Source organism: Taudactylus pleione, unplaced genomic scaffold (genome assembly GCF_031769625.1).
Source record: "Taudactylus pleione unplaced genomic scaffold, aTauple2 ptg000757l, whole genome shotgun sequence".
NCBI lineage: Eukaryota > Metazoa > Chordata > Amphibia > Anura > Myobatrachidae > Taudactylus > Taudactylus pleione.
The window spans coordinates 748,917-765,238 of NW_028285159.1; the positions used below are offsets into that span (position 1 = coordinate 748,917).

Here is a 16,322-nt window from a genome sequence, read left to right on the forward strand (position 1 = left end):
ATTAGTTTACTTAATGTTCTGAACAAGTTTACTGATGTTCTGAAGCAGTTTAGTTATGATAACCCATGTTCTGAACTTGAACCTATATTTTTTGATAATTCCACTTTCCTCACCATTTTGTAATCGCTATAGGCAATATTGCTGTTTCTACTAGTGCAACCAGACTGTAGAGACTGTAAGAGCACGTAACCTTAAAAACAGCTGCAGTACTAATGTACCCTTTGTGCCTAATGTTTCCCCAAAATAACTAGTAAATACATGCTTCAATAAGTTATATTTACTTATGCATTTTTTGATTGTGATATGATACGTACTGTTAATAAAAGCAATAATATGGTTATTGCTTTATACTATTACTTTTATTAAATTGCATTTCCTAGTTGTCAGCTAGTGAAAGCCGATTTGCCACGCTACGTTCTGAGTTTGAGAAAGGAGAAGCGATTCATCAGGGTCTAGAATATGAGTTGGCAACGGCAAGACAGCAGTTTAGTAAAGAAAGAAAGGCGCTGGAAGAGGAGAAGGCAAATTCCTTTAGAATACAAGAGCATTTTAAAGGTAAACTGATATTCCACCTCTTATGGTGAGTTATGTGATGGGATGGACATTCCTTGTACAATTCACAAAATGAGCGTTATAGCCAACAACTAAAATGTATTTACTCATTATTTTCACATTGTGGATGAGTACTGTGATTGAAACTGCAGATTATTTTACTTGGTGACCCACAACAGTGATAAGATGACAGTTTTTCCTGCAAGAATTCAGAAGATCTCAGAACCGGCTGCTAACTTATGTCTTTCTACCACTCTCTTGCTCTTATTGTAAACCTGCTGTGTACTGAATTACTACATGCCGGCTATTGCTTGTACTTGATCTAACTACTTCCAGACCTCCACTGTGTTATCTGCTTGCTAATTACAGTAGCCTTAGGATTGTGAGTTGGCAGACCTATATCTTATATAAATGTTGTCTGACATGGAAACATTTCCCCACACAGCACAGATGGAAGAACTCCACAGAAAGATCTACAGCATTGAGGAGCATTTCCAGACAACACAGTACAGTTGGCAAGATGCACAGAAAGCTTTTGAAAGGGATTTGAAAGATCGAGACCATGCTGTGGAAGCCTACAAGAAAGAGCAGGAGGTGCTCATGTCTGAGAGAAACAAGCTGGAAGCACTAGTTCAGGTACCTAGCTTTAGTGATATGACAAATGTACCTATTATGTCGGCTATACACCAATTAGTACAAATTTCATCTTCAGGGTCCATAGAGTCCACAGGGGGGTGTAGATGGGACTTTGAGGACCGGACACCAACAGCAAAGCTTTTCAATCCCAGGATGCTTCGGTCCTTCTCCCTATACTCCGCTCACAGCCTGAGGGCAACTCACTTTTGTTAACAAGCCCAAGGCAGGAGCTGGATTGTTGGTGTCTGGCAAAAGCTGGATCACCATTTTAACAGAGGGCTGCTTTTAAGCAGCCCAAGCTTATTTTTTATGATTTTAGTTTATATTTCTTTTATCTACTATGAACAGTTGCACGAGATAGTCCATGGGACGTCTGCACTGCTGCTCCATCACCCCTCTGCGGCGCAGTGACACCAGCCCTCGGCTAGGTACTCTTGGTGGGGCTCTGAGGGGGACATAGCTAGCAGAGGCTCCCTGGATCCCAGATTGCAGCCAAGAATCAAGGGGACAGGTAAGGTGGATCCCCGCTCACGGTGAACCGCGTGTGTGCGCAGTCTTACCTTCGGTCTTCGGAGACAGACCAGAGGCGCTGACGTGGACACGGGTTCGTCCGGGACTCCAGTAAACCACCAGGGCATTACTAGCACTGGCGCAGGGCATTTGTAAGGCCAGGGGACCCGGTGGTTAAAGTCAGCATAGGGGACAAGGCGCTCTCCCTTCGGCCCCTCCCCCAGCTCAGGGCGCCATTCCACTGTGGTCTTGCTGCTCCTCCCTCACCCTCCGCTTCCTCTGAGACTTATGGTAGCCATTTTCTGCATTCAGGTCTCCGGGAACGCTGGGTCCAGTCTCCCTGTATACCTCTCCTAAGGGTTATACAGTGCTATAGCCTACCAGCCAATGTGGTCTGTGTAGTTGATTTTAGTGCCCACTGCGGTTATATTGTATATTCTGCATTGTATGTGACTTATGCTAACGCTTCCTGTCTGTTTTCTTTTTCATATGACTATCAGTTTATACCTTTCTTCTGATATAACCATGGCATACTAAGTTATAAGGGATTCATTGTACCTCACATCTTCATATATTTGTGAGGGCTATCACATACTACATATCGCTGTTGCGCACTACACTGTGCCATATTACACAAACATCTGGTTTGCTCGTTGCACTGTGTCAGATAGTGTGTTTCATTATTCTTGCAGCTATATCAGGCAGAGGCAAGAATGACAAGCAACCTGCTCCCCCCCACTCTGGTGTCTTGTAAGTCCTGCTCAGCAGGCTTAATTTCAGAGGACCTCATTCAGGTCTCATGGTGCATCTCATTTGTGCATCTTGTTATACTGCCTTGGGCCCATCAGACCCAGTGTCCTCTCCTCAGGACCCACCCTGGGCTACTTTTTCACAAGTGCTGGTAAAAATTGCGGACCATCTTCCGGTCCCTGTGGTAGCTCCCCATATGGGATGGCCACAGCAGGTACTCCCTGCAAATCCTTTGCCTCCCCCATGGGTAGACGTACTTTCTACCTCAGTGCAGAGTCTGGCAGATACCTTTACAGCCTTTCAGAAAATGCTGCAAAAAGAGAGACCCTTACCTAGTAAACCTACTAAGCGTACTATGTTATCTTCCCAGTCCCTCACAGCTATCCGATTCTGATTTATCATCTGGGGAGGCAGAAGATGCAGACCTCTCTCACTCTGACTCTGACTAAATTAAATATACATGCACTTGTAAGAGCTGTAAAATATATTCTTTAAATAGAAGAGACAGAACCTGCTCCTAAGGCAAAACAGCCATCTTTTATACGACAAAAGGTAATTTTACCAGAATTTCCTCACTCTGATCAGCTAACTGATCATATGAGTGAGGTGTGGAATATGCCCACTAAAAGATTTCAGCTGCCTAAGTGTTTAAGCTCCTTTTACCCTCTTCCCGCTACTGATTACACTAAATGTGAAGTTCCTCCAGTAGTGGATTCCCACGTGACACGTTGTCAAGAATGCTACCTTACCTATCCATACTGCAACCTCCTTGAAGGAGGCTATGAACAGAAGAACGAAAGCTTGTCTAAAGTCTATATTCTCTCTTACAGGAGCTATTACTTGTCCTGCTAGGGCTATGGCTTGGGTGGCTAAGGCCACTGAGAGTTGGGCAGAGGCCCTAGAAGAGTAATTTCCCTTTGAGGGAACAGCTGTCCTACAAATCTCATTAGAGATACAGCTTCCAATTTGGGTGAAACAGCTATGGATACCGCTCTCCTGGCCTCCAAGGCATCTGCCACTTCTGTAATAACCTGCGTATTGTTGGCTCCGCTCATGGAAGGCAGATGCGGACTCTAAAGAGGCTTTGGAGTCTCTACCTTATGCAGAAGATATTCTGTTTGGTCCAGAATTGGACAACATTGTGACTACCTTAGCAGCTTCCAAGACAGCATTCCTGCCCTCTGCATATTATGCAAAGCCTCGGAGGTCATCCTTTCTGTCCTTAAGGAAAAGCTAAAATCCAGTCCTTTTCAAGGCATCAGGCATCCAAGCCTAAGACCAAGCAGACCTGGGCCACTAGATGTCCACCTACCAAATCAGTCTTATGGGGCAGGCCTCTCCCTGGGGGCTCTCAGGATTGGAGGTCAACTTCTTCATTTTGCCCAGTTCTGCCGTCAGACCACAACAGACGCCTGGGTAAGAGAAGTGATCTTCCACGGATATGCCCTCTCCTTCCTGAAGCGACCCCCCTCCCCAGCAGTTCTTTTGCACAGGCCCTCCATCGGACCCAAGCAAGGCCCTGCTGCTCCAAAAGGCCATTCAGTCCTTACTGCTCACAGGAGTAATAATTCTGGTCACCTCCGCACAGAGAGGGAAGGGCTATTATTCTACTAAAGTTTATCAGGGTGCCCAGGTTTCGTATGGAAACCCTCCACTCTATTATTCTGGCTATGGAGCCTGGGAACTTTATGGTGTCTCTGGACATTCAGGACGCTTACCTACATGTACCTATAGCGCCTTCTCATCAACAATATCTCCGGTTTGCTATACTACAGCTACCTTGCCAATCTCTGGCTCTGCCTTATGGCCTTTCAACAGCTGCTCTGGTTTCTACCAAGATCATGGCAGTTTGGGCGGCCTATCTTCGTCGTCAGGGAATCAGACTGCTCCCATATTTAGACGACCTCTTGCTGTTAGCCAGCTCCCCAGAAGTTCTTCGCCGACATCTACAGATAACCGTTGCCTTTCTTCAAATGCACAGTTGGCTGATCAACTGTAAAAAAGTCTTCCTTGACACCTTCTCAAAGAATGGTACATCTGGGGACTCCCAGGTTCAGAAAATCTTCGTAACAGCAGACAAAATCTCGGTATTACAGCAACTGGTGCGCAGACTACTACACACCGAGTGTCAATTCACTCTGCAATGCAGACCCTGGGATCCATGGTGTCCACCTTCGACATGGTGGAGTTTGCTCAGTTTCACTCCAGGCTCCTACAACACCTAATCCTCTCTAGGTGGAACGGGCTGTCTCATCTGCTCAGATCAGATTGTGAGCCTCTCCCCAGAAGTTCGCCTGTCTCTGGCCTGGTGGCTACAGACCTCCCACTTGAACAAGAGATTCCCCTTTTGGATCCTGGACTGGGTACTCCTAACTACGGATGGAAGCCTCCGCGGGTGGGGCATGGTGACCGGCCAGCACTCCTTCCATGGCTTATCCGGTCGGTCTTACCGATCAACGTCATAGAGCTCCAAGCCATCTACAGAGGTCTCGCTCTAGCTCAGGATATCCTTCAAAGCAGGCCAGTAAAAGTACAGTCCGACAACGCCACAGCAGTAGCCTACCTCAATCACCAGGGAGGCACTTGAACAGCAATGGCAGAAGTGTCCCGCATTCTCACACGGACCGAACACCATCTCCGCAGTGTTCATCCCAGGAATTCTCAATTGGGAAGCGGTTTTCCTCAGCAGTCACGACGTGCATTCAGGAGAGTGGTCTCTACATCCAGAAGTCTTTCAGCTTCTGGTGGACAAATGGGGTCTATCAGATGTGGCTCTCATGGCCTCAAGACACAACCGCAAACTTCCAGTGTATGGAGCCAGGACAAGGGACCCCAATGCAGCCTTCGTGGATGCACTATCTTCCATTTGGCGTACGGCTTCCCTCCAATATCCCTTTTTCCTCGAGTTCTTCGGAAGTTCAAACAAGAAGGGGGCACAGTCCTGTTGATAGCTTCGGCTTTGCCCAGACACCATTGGTACTCAACCTTCAAACTCTCTCCATAGACGTTCCTCTATGACCAGACCTGTTGTCTCAGGGTCCCTGTCTACATCCGGACCTGGCCCACCTGTCTTTAATGGCTTGGCTCTAGAGACATCCCTCCTAGGGTCTAAAGGATTTTCTAGCTCTGTGGTCCAGACCATGATCAGAGCTCGTAAACCAGCCTCTGCCAGGATTTATTACCCAGTATGGCATACATATTTCCAGTGGTGTGCCCCTAGCAACTATGACCCTCAGGTTTTTAAGGTTTCTAGAATACTTGCCTTTCTTCAGGCTGAATTGGATCTCAGACGCCTAGCATCCCTGAAAGTGCATGTCTCTGCTCTGTCCATCCGGTTCCAGCTCAGAATTGCTCCTCTACTGGATGTTCACACCTACAGCAGGGTGTTCTACATATTCAACCTCCCTTGTCCCTCCTGTGGCTCCATGGGATTTGTCAGTGGTTCTCCACAAACTTCAGGAACCTCCATTCGAACTCTTGGAATCAGTGGATGTCAAGAGTACATAGGTGTCCAGTGGCTTTTGGATTTCTTTACGTCAGTGTAAAATATTGATAAATCTATATACTATTAAATATGGGTTGGGAACGGGGTGCTGGCTGCCAGAATCCCAACAGGGATGTCGGTCGGTAACCTAACCCTCCCTCCCTCTCTCCCTAAATTTTAAAGTTAATTAGAACTATTAGAAGTATAAAATCAATAACTTATTCTAATTCAAGATGTTTGTTGACTGTGTCCACAGAAGCAAAATGTAATAATCTCTGAGCTACAACAAAAGCTGCATGAATCGGACAGAGAGAAGGATAACCACTTGGATACTTTAAGACGACACAAGAGTGAACTTGGGTTTAGCCTTGAAAGAGAAGAAAGACTGAAGCAAGAATTTGAGGTAAATATGTTACATGATAGCATTTCGATGTGTTTTATGGTCACTTTCATCTAACACTGTTTTCTGATTATGGACTGCAGTGTAGACGTTTGTTGCTAATGTATGAATGGGGTTGGATCAAAGGAATAAATTAATCTGTCAAAATATGGTGCGTTACAGGGGAATAAGTCTGTTCCCGTTCTAGTCCTTTACTGAACATTCCCGAAATTCCGCTATTGCCAATTAAATGGCTCCAAATGTTGAATTCTGCAGGCTTCCTATTAGCTTCACCCACTAAGTCATGTGACATTATTGAGGCAGACAGTTGATTTTGTGAAACCATTTAACTAGAGCACTTTGAGGTGATGTAACATGCAAGCTGTAATAGGCATTTCTGATACTTTTGTTATAAAATGACTTTAGTCTCCACTATACATAATGGTAAACTGGATAAAAACCTTGACGACGGACTTCAAATCATCTCACCAAATTGTAATGTCTTCTCACAGGCAGCAAATCAGAGAGTGAAAACATTAGAAGTGAACATAGAGGCAGAAAGAGCATCACACCTGGAGTCCAAGTTCAACTCCGAAATCATCCAGGTAACAACAGCAGCACTACACGTCACTTTACTGTGCATGGCACAAATACTTGCTATTTCTTTAAAGGCTATTTATTTTACATATGATGTGCAATACAGTCAAATTGCATATATTACCTACCTGCAGATCAGTGCTTTGTGTTTTATAAGAGTAGAGTGAAAGCTACGGTTAAATGACTACATGATATTCTGCAAATTGTGTGATAGTGAGTTGTATATAAGATCCTTCTCCATGCCTGTGCTCTCTGATACCACTTTCAGACAGAAAATTGAAAAAAAACCTCGGCTTTTACCCAGCATTTTGCGTGCCAGGTTTTTTTTGCCATTTTCTGTCTGATACCCCTTTCACACAGGAAAATGAAAATCCCTGGTAATTCACTTTTACCCGGTAATTTGCAGAACAACCCGGGTTTTTTCCTAGTGTGAAAGGGTCAACCTGGTACTTAATTCCCGGATCTACGACCCTGCATAAAACCATGGTTGGAGACCCGGGAATTATGACCCTTTCATACAGGGAAAAATCCTGGGTTGTTTAGCAAATTACCGGGTAAAAGTGAATTACCCAGGATTTTAATTTTTAGTTTGAAAGGGGTATAACTTATTTTTCATGAGAAGGAGGGCCTGTCCACAGTGTCATCTTAAAATAGAGCCTATGGTGGACCTCGGGAAAAACGGGGAACCCTATGCTTAGGTGTTGGGCCAGTGTTAGGACCATGCATCGTTGTTGCATTAATTGTATTATGTTCATTTATTTACTAATGGTTTCAAGAATACATTTTTATTTAAAAATGTAATTACAATATAAAAATATATATTTTTTTGTAATGTTCTATGTATATGGTAAGTTTGAAAAAAGGGAATCAATGTGGTCTACAATGTGGGTTCGGTATGCTTTGTTGACGGTTTGAATGTCGGCATGCAGCGTGTCGACAAATTCAGCATGTCAGCATCAAGCATGTTGTCACCAATGAAATGTGGACAATCAGTGATGCAGCTGTTGCTAATGTAAGTACTGTAACTCTAAGTCTAACCCTCAGTCCAACCCGGCGGCTGCGGCTATTGTCACATATCCTAACCCGGCTGCTGTTGCTAATAATGCTGGTTGCAATGATATGTGCTTAAACCTAATGTCGGCATTTTGCAAAATGACTGCATTCACTTGTCGACATTTTACAGATGTCGACTTGTTAGCTGTTGCAACAATGTTGATATTCGATATATTATGAATGCCAACTTGTAACCATCAACATGCTGATGCATCCCCACCATATATAATATCAAGGTCCATTAGACTGCTTGTCTTAGAGGCCATCAGAAGTGAAGCTCTGCTGTATTTTTTATACAGTGTCTGAAAACCAAATTGTACATAATAAACCTGTAAGATATAACTATATATTTCACACTTTTTAAAAAACTTTTACATTTTGTATTCAAAGGGCAACTATTCTTTATACTGCATTTATATTTTATTGGTAAATTAATGTTACTTAACACTTGACCTGAGCAATCCAATCACTTCTACATAAAGCTTGACAAAACATGGGTGACTACAATTGATGCAACTTCTTCTTCCATTGTGTGTCTTGTAATGTGTATTGCAATATATTTTACAATGAATGCTGCAATCAAATGTCTTTGTGTCTTCTGCTTTCATTATTATTATTTCTTCTTCGGGGTCCATATGGTCCACAGGAATTATCCTGGGGTATGTGGTTGGAGTGATCCAGGCACCAAACAGTTACAAGCTTCAGCTCCCAGGATGCACTGGGTCCTCCTCCATACATACCCCAACCCTGGCTACAGGCATTCAGGTTTTTGTTTGGTGCGCAGGAGTGCACCATACTGAACAGGGGACTGCTTCAGCAGTCCCAAACAAGTTTTTTTTTCTTTTCTCTGTGTGAGTAAGTAGCACTATTCGTCCGTATGGACGCCCGTGCCGCTGCTCCGTCTACCCCTGCCGGTGCCGCAACACCAGTGAGGGAACTAGTGATTTTGGCGGGGTATCAGCAGAGTGAATGCTGAGCCTAGGACTGCAGCCGGAGACATCGGGGATGCAGGTAAAGTGGCTCCCCACGGACCGCTGACGGCGGGGAACCACGTGGCAGTCCGTGCCTACGGCGGTGGAGACCTGCCGGAGGCCGCTGTAGCAAGGAGCCAGGTAAACTGCTTCCCCCACTAGATCACCGGGACATGAGGTATCCTGACAGCAGGGGGTGATAATGGTGGCGGCCATGTATATGTCAGTGTGCCCGGAGGATCCATACAGTATAGGGTAGGTACGCTCTCCCCGGCGGCCTCTCCCCCAACCCAGACGCTTGTCCAGAGTCGAGGTTTCCCGCGTCTCCGTTGCTCCTCCCAGCCTCCCTGTATATGAGATGGCCAAAGACCACTCTCAGGTGCTCTCGGTGGCTACAATTCTCAGAAGGTTTGGTTAGTCTCCCTGTATACCTCTCCTCAGGTGGCCAGGTTATACAGAGTTCGATATCCTACTTGGCCTTGTGTGCTATTTGAGTAAGAGCTTATTGCAAATATATATGTTATATATATTTTTACATTGCATGTGCTCCTCATGAGGCCTCTGCTACAGGTGTGTGGGTTATTGGGGGTATGAAACACTGTCACATTGTATATTACTTTGCATAACACTAGAGTTATTATGTCCAAAGAAGCTGAAGAGCAGGAGGCTGAAGCCCCTGTGCTGGTGTTATGTATAGCCTGTAAAGCGTGGTTACCCCCTCAGGATTTCATACAGAATGGATTATGTGGACACTATTACAAGGAATCACCACATCAGTTAAATTTACCAGCTCCTGGGCAGGAATCCCCTTGGGCTTCCTTTTTCCAGATCATGGCGCAGGTTGTAGATCGATTATCTGCTCCTAGGCTGGCCCCTACTATGGGATACCCTCAGCAGCTACAATCTGCTATGTTTATGCCCCCTATGCATCTGTCCTGGATGGACGTTTATACCCACTCAGCTCAGAGTATGGCTTCGCCCCCTACTGCATTTCAGCAAGTGCTGCAAGCAGCTAGGCCGGTACAGCTTAAAACCAGGAGGCGGTCGGCTTCTTCCTATAACTCCGTCCAGCCTGCATACTCTGGTGCTTCTTCTGCTGAGTGTGAGGATATATAGGGCTCCTCTCAGGACCATTTTCCAACAGCGGATTTTCCCTCCTTGATTAGGGTGGTCAAAGCTATGCTAAACATAGATAGTGAGGAGCCAGAGCTAAGGAAGGCTCTGGTGTTTAAATGCCAGAAGATTGTGAAAGTGGCGTTTCCCAATTCTGAGCATCTCTATGAACTTATGGGGGAAGCATGGCGTTCTCCAGATAGACGATTCCATGTTACTAAAAATGTTACGGCTTTATACCCCCTCCCTCCAGACGAGTGCATTGTGTGTGGGAAGTTCCGCCTATGGTAGATGCGCATGTGGCTCATGTGGTCAGGAGCGCCACATTGCCCATACCATCTGCATACTCCCTTAAGGATTCCACAGATAGGAGACTTGAAGCCTGTCTCAAGGCGGTCTTTTCTCTGTCGGGAGCTGTTACCCATACGGCCATGGCTACGGCCTGGGTTTCTAAGGCCATTGAGGAATGGATAAAGGCAACAGCTGACAATTATCTCCTATATTAAGGAGGCAGCCTCATATCTAGGAGAGGCAGCATTGGACGCCGGTATTTTGTCCTCTAAAGCATCAGCTGCCTCAGTTGTGGCTCGCAGAGCCCTATGGTTAAGGGACTGGATAGCAGATCCAGGGTCCAAGAAGGCCCTGGAATCCCTTCCGTTTACAGGAGGCATTATTGGCACAGAACTGGATAAGATTGTAGCTACGGTGGCAGCCTCTAAGGTGGCTGGTCTGCCTTCAACGTCTACTCCTAGACCTAGGCAGTTGTCCTTTCGAGCCTTTCTGCCACAAGGAAAAGCAAAGGGTCATTATTCCTCTAGAACTACTTCTCATAGGAGAACAGACGTCCGGCTTCCAGGTCGGACGATAAACCTGCGGCCTGATGGGGCGGGCCTCCCCCTGGGGTATCCCAGGATAGGAGGTCGACTTCTTCAGTTTTCGGACACCTGGCATCTCACAACAACAGACGCCTGGGTTTGGGAGGTGGTCTCTCAACGGTACGCTCTTACTTTCTGGAGTAGACCCCCGCAAAGGGTTTTTTGCACAACTCCTCCAGCGGAGTCTGCTAAGGCCTTGGCCCTACTGCAGGCCATTCATTCCCTGCTGGATTCAGGGGTAATAGTCCGGGTTCCAGTGAATCAACAAGGAACGGCAGGGGCTGGCTGGCAACTTTTAGCCTGGGGGGCAAATGCATGCAGGCGGCCCTGGCAGAGGAGTAGCATGTAGCCAGGGTGTCCGAAGAATATGCGTGCTACGGCGCCCCCCCCCCCTCAAGTGTTCCAGGGAAGAGGCGGGTCCATATGGGATTAATGTAAGGTAAAAATAAAGATTAGGGCAGCCCCCTGTCGTAGTGCCCATATGCAGTGCCCCCGTGTGCCACAGGAGAGAACACCCTTATGCAGGCCTCCAGTAGTGCCCCCAGTAGTAGTCCCCCCCCCCCCTTGTAGTGCCCCCAGTAGTAGTAGCCCCCCCCTTTGTAGTGCCCCCAGTAGTAGTAGTCTCCCCCCTTTGCAGTGCCCCCAGTAGTAGTAATCCCCCCCTTTGTAGTGCCCCCAGTAGTAGTAGTCCCCCCTGTAGTGCCCACAGTAGTAGTCCCCCCTTGTAGTGCCCCCAGTAGTAGTCCCCCCCCCCCTTGTAGTGTCCCCAGTAGTAGTAGTCCCCTTATAGTGCCCCGAGTATTAGTAGTCCCCTCCCCCTTGTAGTGTCCCCAGTAGTAGTAGTAGTCCCCCCTTGTAGTGTCCTCAGTAGTAGTAGTCCCCCCCCTTGTAGTGTCCCCAGTAGTAGTAGTCCCCCACCCCCCTTGTAGTGCCCCCAGTAGTAGTAGTAGTAGTAGTCCCCTTATAGTGCCCCCAGTAGTAGTAGTCCCCAGTAGTAGTAGTCCCCCACGCCCCTTGTAGTGTCCCCAGGAGTAGTAGTCCCCAGTAGTAGGAGTCCCCCACCCCCCTTGTAGTGCCCCCAGTAGTAGTAGTAGAAGTCCCCTTATAGTGCCCCCAGTAGTAGTAGTCCCCAGTAGTAGTAGTAGTCCCCTCCCCCTTGTAGTGCCCCCAGTAGTAGTAGTCCCCCCCCTTGTAGTGTCCCCAGTAGTAGTAGTCCCCCACCCCCCTTGTAGTGCCCCAGTAGTAGTAGTAGTCCCCTTATAGTGCCCCCAGTAGTAGTAGTCCCCAGTAGTAGTAGTCCCCTCCCCCTTGTAGTGCCCCCAGTAGTAGTAGTCCCCCACCCCCCTTGTAGTGTCCCCAGGAGCAGTAGTCCCCAGTAGTAGTAGTCCCCCACCCCCCTTGTAGTGCCCCCAGTAGTAGTAATAGTAGTCCCCTTATAGTGCCCCTAGTAGTAGTCCCCAGTAGTAGTAGTCCCCTCCCCCTTGTAGTGCCCCCAGTAGTAGTAGTCCCCCCCCCTTGTAGTGTCCCCAGTAGTAGAAGTCCCCCACCCCCCTTGTAGTGCCCCCAGTAGTAGTAGTAGTCCCCTTATAGTGCCCCCAGTAGTAGTAGTCCCCAGTAGTAGTAGTCCCCTCCCCCTTGTAGTGCCCCCAGTAGTAGTAGTCCCCCACTCCTCTTGTAATGCCCCCAGTAGTAGTAGTCCACCCCTTTGTAGTGCCCCCAGTAGTGCCAGACCCCCCCCCCCAGTAGACACACATAATATAAAAAACAAAATAAAAAAAAACACTTACCTGAATCTCCGCTCCCGCCATCTGCTCCTCCGTCTGTCCTCCCGGGCCGGGCCGCTTTGTATTATGGGAGAGACGTCATATGACATCATGACGTCTCTCCCATTGCCCACTGCGGGAGCCGGAAGATGTAGCGGCTCCCGCAGTGGGCGCAGCAGCAGCTAATGAGAGTCTGACAGACTCTCATTGGCTGCTGCTTACAACAAACACACAGCTGCCGGAGCCGGTCAGCGCTACACAGACTGCACCGGCCTGCATGACACTGCGGCTTGGGGGGCACATGGCACCCTGCCCCCCGGCCCAGCCCGCCACTAAGGAACGGGTTATTATTCCAACCTATTTTTGATCCAAAAACCCAATGGATCTCAACGGCCTATCTGAATCTAAAGAGTCTCAACACATTTATCCAGTTGTCCAAGTTCCGTATGGAAACCCTTCGTTCAATTATTTTGCCAAAGGATCCAGGGGATTTTATGGTGTCCTTAGACATTCAGGATTCATATCTACATGTGCCAATTTACACCTTCCCACTAACGGTTTCTGTGGTTTGCGGTTCTCCAATTTCAGACGCTGCCTTTTGGTTTGTCAACAGTCCCTCGGGTGTTTACCAAGATAATGGCAGTAATGACGGCCTGCCTCAGGCACCAGGGAGTCAGGATACTGCCATCCCTGGACGATCTCCTGATATGGCACAATCTCCACAAGTGTTCCAGCGTCATCTCAGATTGACGATTGCCTATGTTTACACAGACACAGCTGGATCATAATTGGAAGAAGTCGTCGCTTCTTCCAGTACAACAGATGGTGCTTTTAGGTGCACGCCTGGATTCTCTGGCACAGAGAATATATCTGCCAGAAGACAAGATTGTGGCCCTTCAGTTGCGGATTTGCAGGTTTCTCCACAACCAGTCAGTATTTGTTCGCTCAGCGATGCAGGTTCTGGGATCCATGGTGTCCACCTTTTGACATGGTGGTATATTCTCATTCACTCCAGATCATTGCAACGGCTAGTCCTCTCCCGCTGGAACAGAAACTACCAGTCGATAAATGCAGGCAATCCGTCTTTCTCTGCAAGTTCGGCTGTCCCTCTCATGGTGGTTGCAGATGTGTCGTCTGAACAGCGGTTGCCCATTCTGGATTCCAGATTGGGTACTACTCACTGCCGATGCCAGCTTCCGCAGATAGGGTGCAGTGACAGGTCGGCACACGTTTCAGGGAAGATGGACGACAAGGGAAGGCCTCCAGCCCATAAACATCCTGGAACTGCCTGCAGTATTTAGAGCACTAGTTCAGGCACAGGATATACTGAAGGGCAGGCCTGTCCAGGTACAGTGCGACAACGTGAAACTGAGCATATACCACCATGTCAAAAGGTGGACACCACAGTAGCCTACCTCAACCATCAGGGAGTCGGGCTGCCATGGCGGAAGTGTCAACCATTCTGGTCTGGGCAGAATGTTATCTTCCAGCAATCTTGGCAGTATTCATACCAGGAGTCCTCAATTGGAAATCAGACTTCCTAAGTCGGCAAGATATACAAGCCGGGGAGTGGGCCCTTCATCCACAGGTATTTTAGAGCCTAGTGGACAGATGGGGACTTCCAGAGGTAGACCTCATGGCCTCATGCTACAACCACAGGGTCCCAAGGTATGGGTCCAGAACCTGTGATCCTGCAGTTAAATTTGTGGACGCTCTGGTAGTGAAGTAGGACTTCAGGCTAGCGTATCTTTTTCCTCCAGTCTCCCTTCTCCCAATGGTCATCAGGAAATTCAAGCAGGAGGGTGGGACAGTAATATTGATAGCCCCTGCTTGGCCCAGACGCCATTGGTTCACCGACCTGCAGAATCTCTCCATAGACACTCCATGTCCTCTTCTTCTAAGAACGAACCTGTTAACACAGGGTCGCTGCCTGCATCCGGACCTTCCTCGTCTGTCTTTGACGGCGTGGCTCTTGAATCGTTCATCTTAAGAGCCAAAGGTTTTACCAGTTCTGTAATCAGACGATGCTTAGGGCATGGAAACCTTCCTCTGCCTGCATTTATTACAGAGTTTGGCACTCGTATTTTCAGTGGTGTAAGCATAGAAAATATGATCCTGAAGTTTTTAGGGTCTCTCAGGTGCTTAGTTTTCTTCAGGCTGGGTTAGACCATGGTCTCCGCCTGACCACCCTGAGGGTTCAGGCATCTGCACTCTCAGTTTGGTTTCAGCGAAGGATCGCCCTACTGCCTGATGTTTTGGTCTTTTTTTCAGGGTGTTCTGAGGGTTCAGCCTCCCTTTGTTCCTCTGGTAGCTCCATGGGATTTGTCTTTGTTTCTCAGAGCTCTACAGGCTCCCCCATTCGAACCCCTGAAATCAGTACACCTTAAGTGGTTGACAGCAAAGACCGTTTTTCTTATGGCAAAAAGAATTGACCCAATCAAGGGAAGTTCAGGCGCTATTGGTGTTGTTGTTCTAAAGCAGCTGCTGAAAAACTGGAGAAGGTAACTCCAGTACACAATATAATACATAGAAACAAAGTAGTAGCACTAAAATTGCAATTGTTATCTTTACAGATGTAAACATGGTGAAATTGATTCAAACAATGATTTAATAAAAATATTGTACACACATGCACAATTATGACAATAAAAATTGATGTCTGCTGTAAACTTACAGAACCCTCAGGTGGAAAAGCAATGGTAGATTATATATATTGAAAAAGTCGCTAATACTGGAGATACTTCAATTATAAATGATAGATCATCACCAATGCTGCGATGTGCCTGCATTGAAGCCTCATCCACTTGTTCCAGAGAGCAAATGCAGTATGTGTTGGTAGTTCCAATAAGTGCTACTGTGAGCGAGTCCAGTGCTGGTTCAAGCCGTTCCACACATAAAAAGAGGGGTCCTGAGATGAATAAGGGGGGAGCTCCTTCCTATTCATCACAGGACCCCTCTCTTTATGTGTGCATTTGCTCTCTGGAACAAGTGGATGAGGCTTCACTACAGGCACATCGTAGCTTTTTCAATATATATAATCTATCATTGCTTTTCCACCTGAGGGTTCTGTAAGTTTACAGCTGATATCAATTTTTATTGTCATAATTGTGCATGTATGATTTATTAAATGATTGTTTGAATCAATTTCACCATGTTTACATCTAGATTGTTACATCTGTAAAGATAACAATGGCAATTTTAGCGCTGCTACTTTTTCTTTGTATTATACCATTTTTCTTATGGCTATCTCCTCTGCCCATAGTGTCTCTGATTTGGTAGCCCTTTCTTGCCGCTCTCCCTTTTTGATAGAGCTGTTGTTCATACCAGGGCGGGTTACCTTCCTAAGGTTATATCCCGCTTTCATGTAAATTAAGAAATTGTGGTTCCAGTCTTCTCTGTAGGTAAAGCTTCTCTGGATGTTGTACGCGCCCTACATATTTACGTGGATCGCACCAACTCCATTAGGAAATTGGATTCTCTTTTTGTGATATATGGCTGTCATAAGCGAGGCTGGCCAGCTAACTAACAAACTCTGGCTAGGTGGCTTCGTATGACAATTTCTCAGGCTTACACACAAGCTGATCTCTCTTTTCCACACAGTGACAGCACATTCTATGAGATCTGTGGGACCATCGTGGG

At 47.0% G+C, this 16,322-nt stretch overlaps 1 protein-coding gene across 2 annotated transcripts in view; it reads left to right on the forward strand.

Annotated features, from left to right (window-relative positions):
- The window catches only part of CCDC171 (coiled-coil domain containing 171), a 135,174-nt gene that overhangs the window by 15,917 nt on the left and 102,935 nt on the right, over positions 1-16,322 (forward strand). For both annotated transcript variants that reach the window (XM_088457322.1, XM_088457323.1), the window contains exons 4-7: positions 381-555; positions 998-1,188; positions 6,189-6,335; positions 6,824-6,916. In XM_088457322.1, coding sequence (XP_088313448.1) covers positions 381-555; positions 998-1,188; positions 6,189-6,335; positions 6,824-6,916 — 606 coding nt within the window. The remainder of the gene's footprint in view (positions 1-380; positions 556-997; positions 1,189-6,188; positions 6,336-6,823; positions 6,917-16,322) is intronic.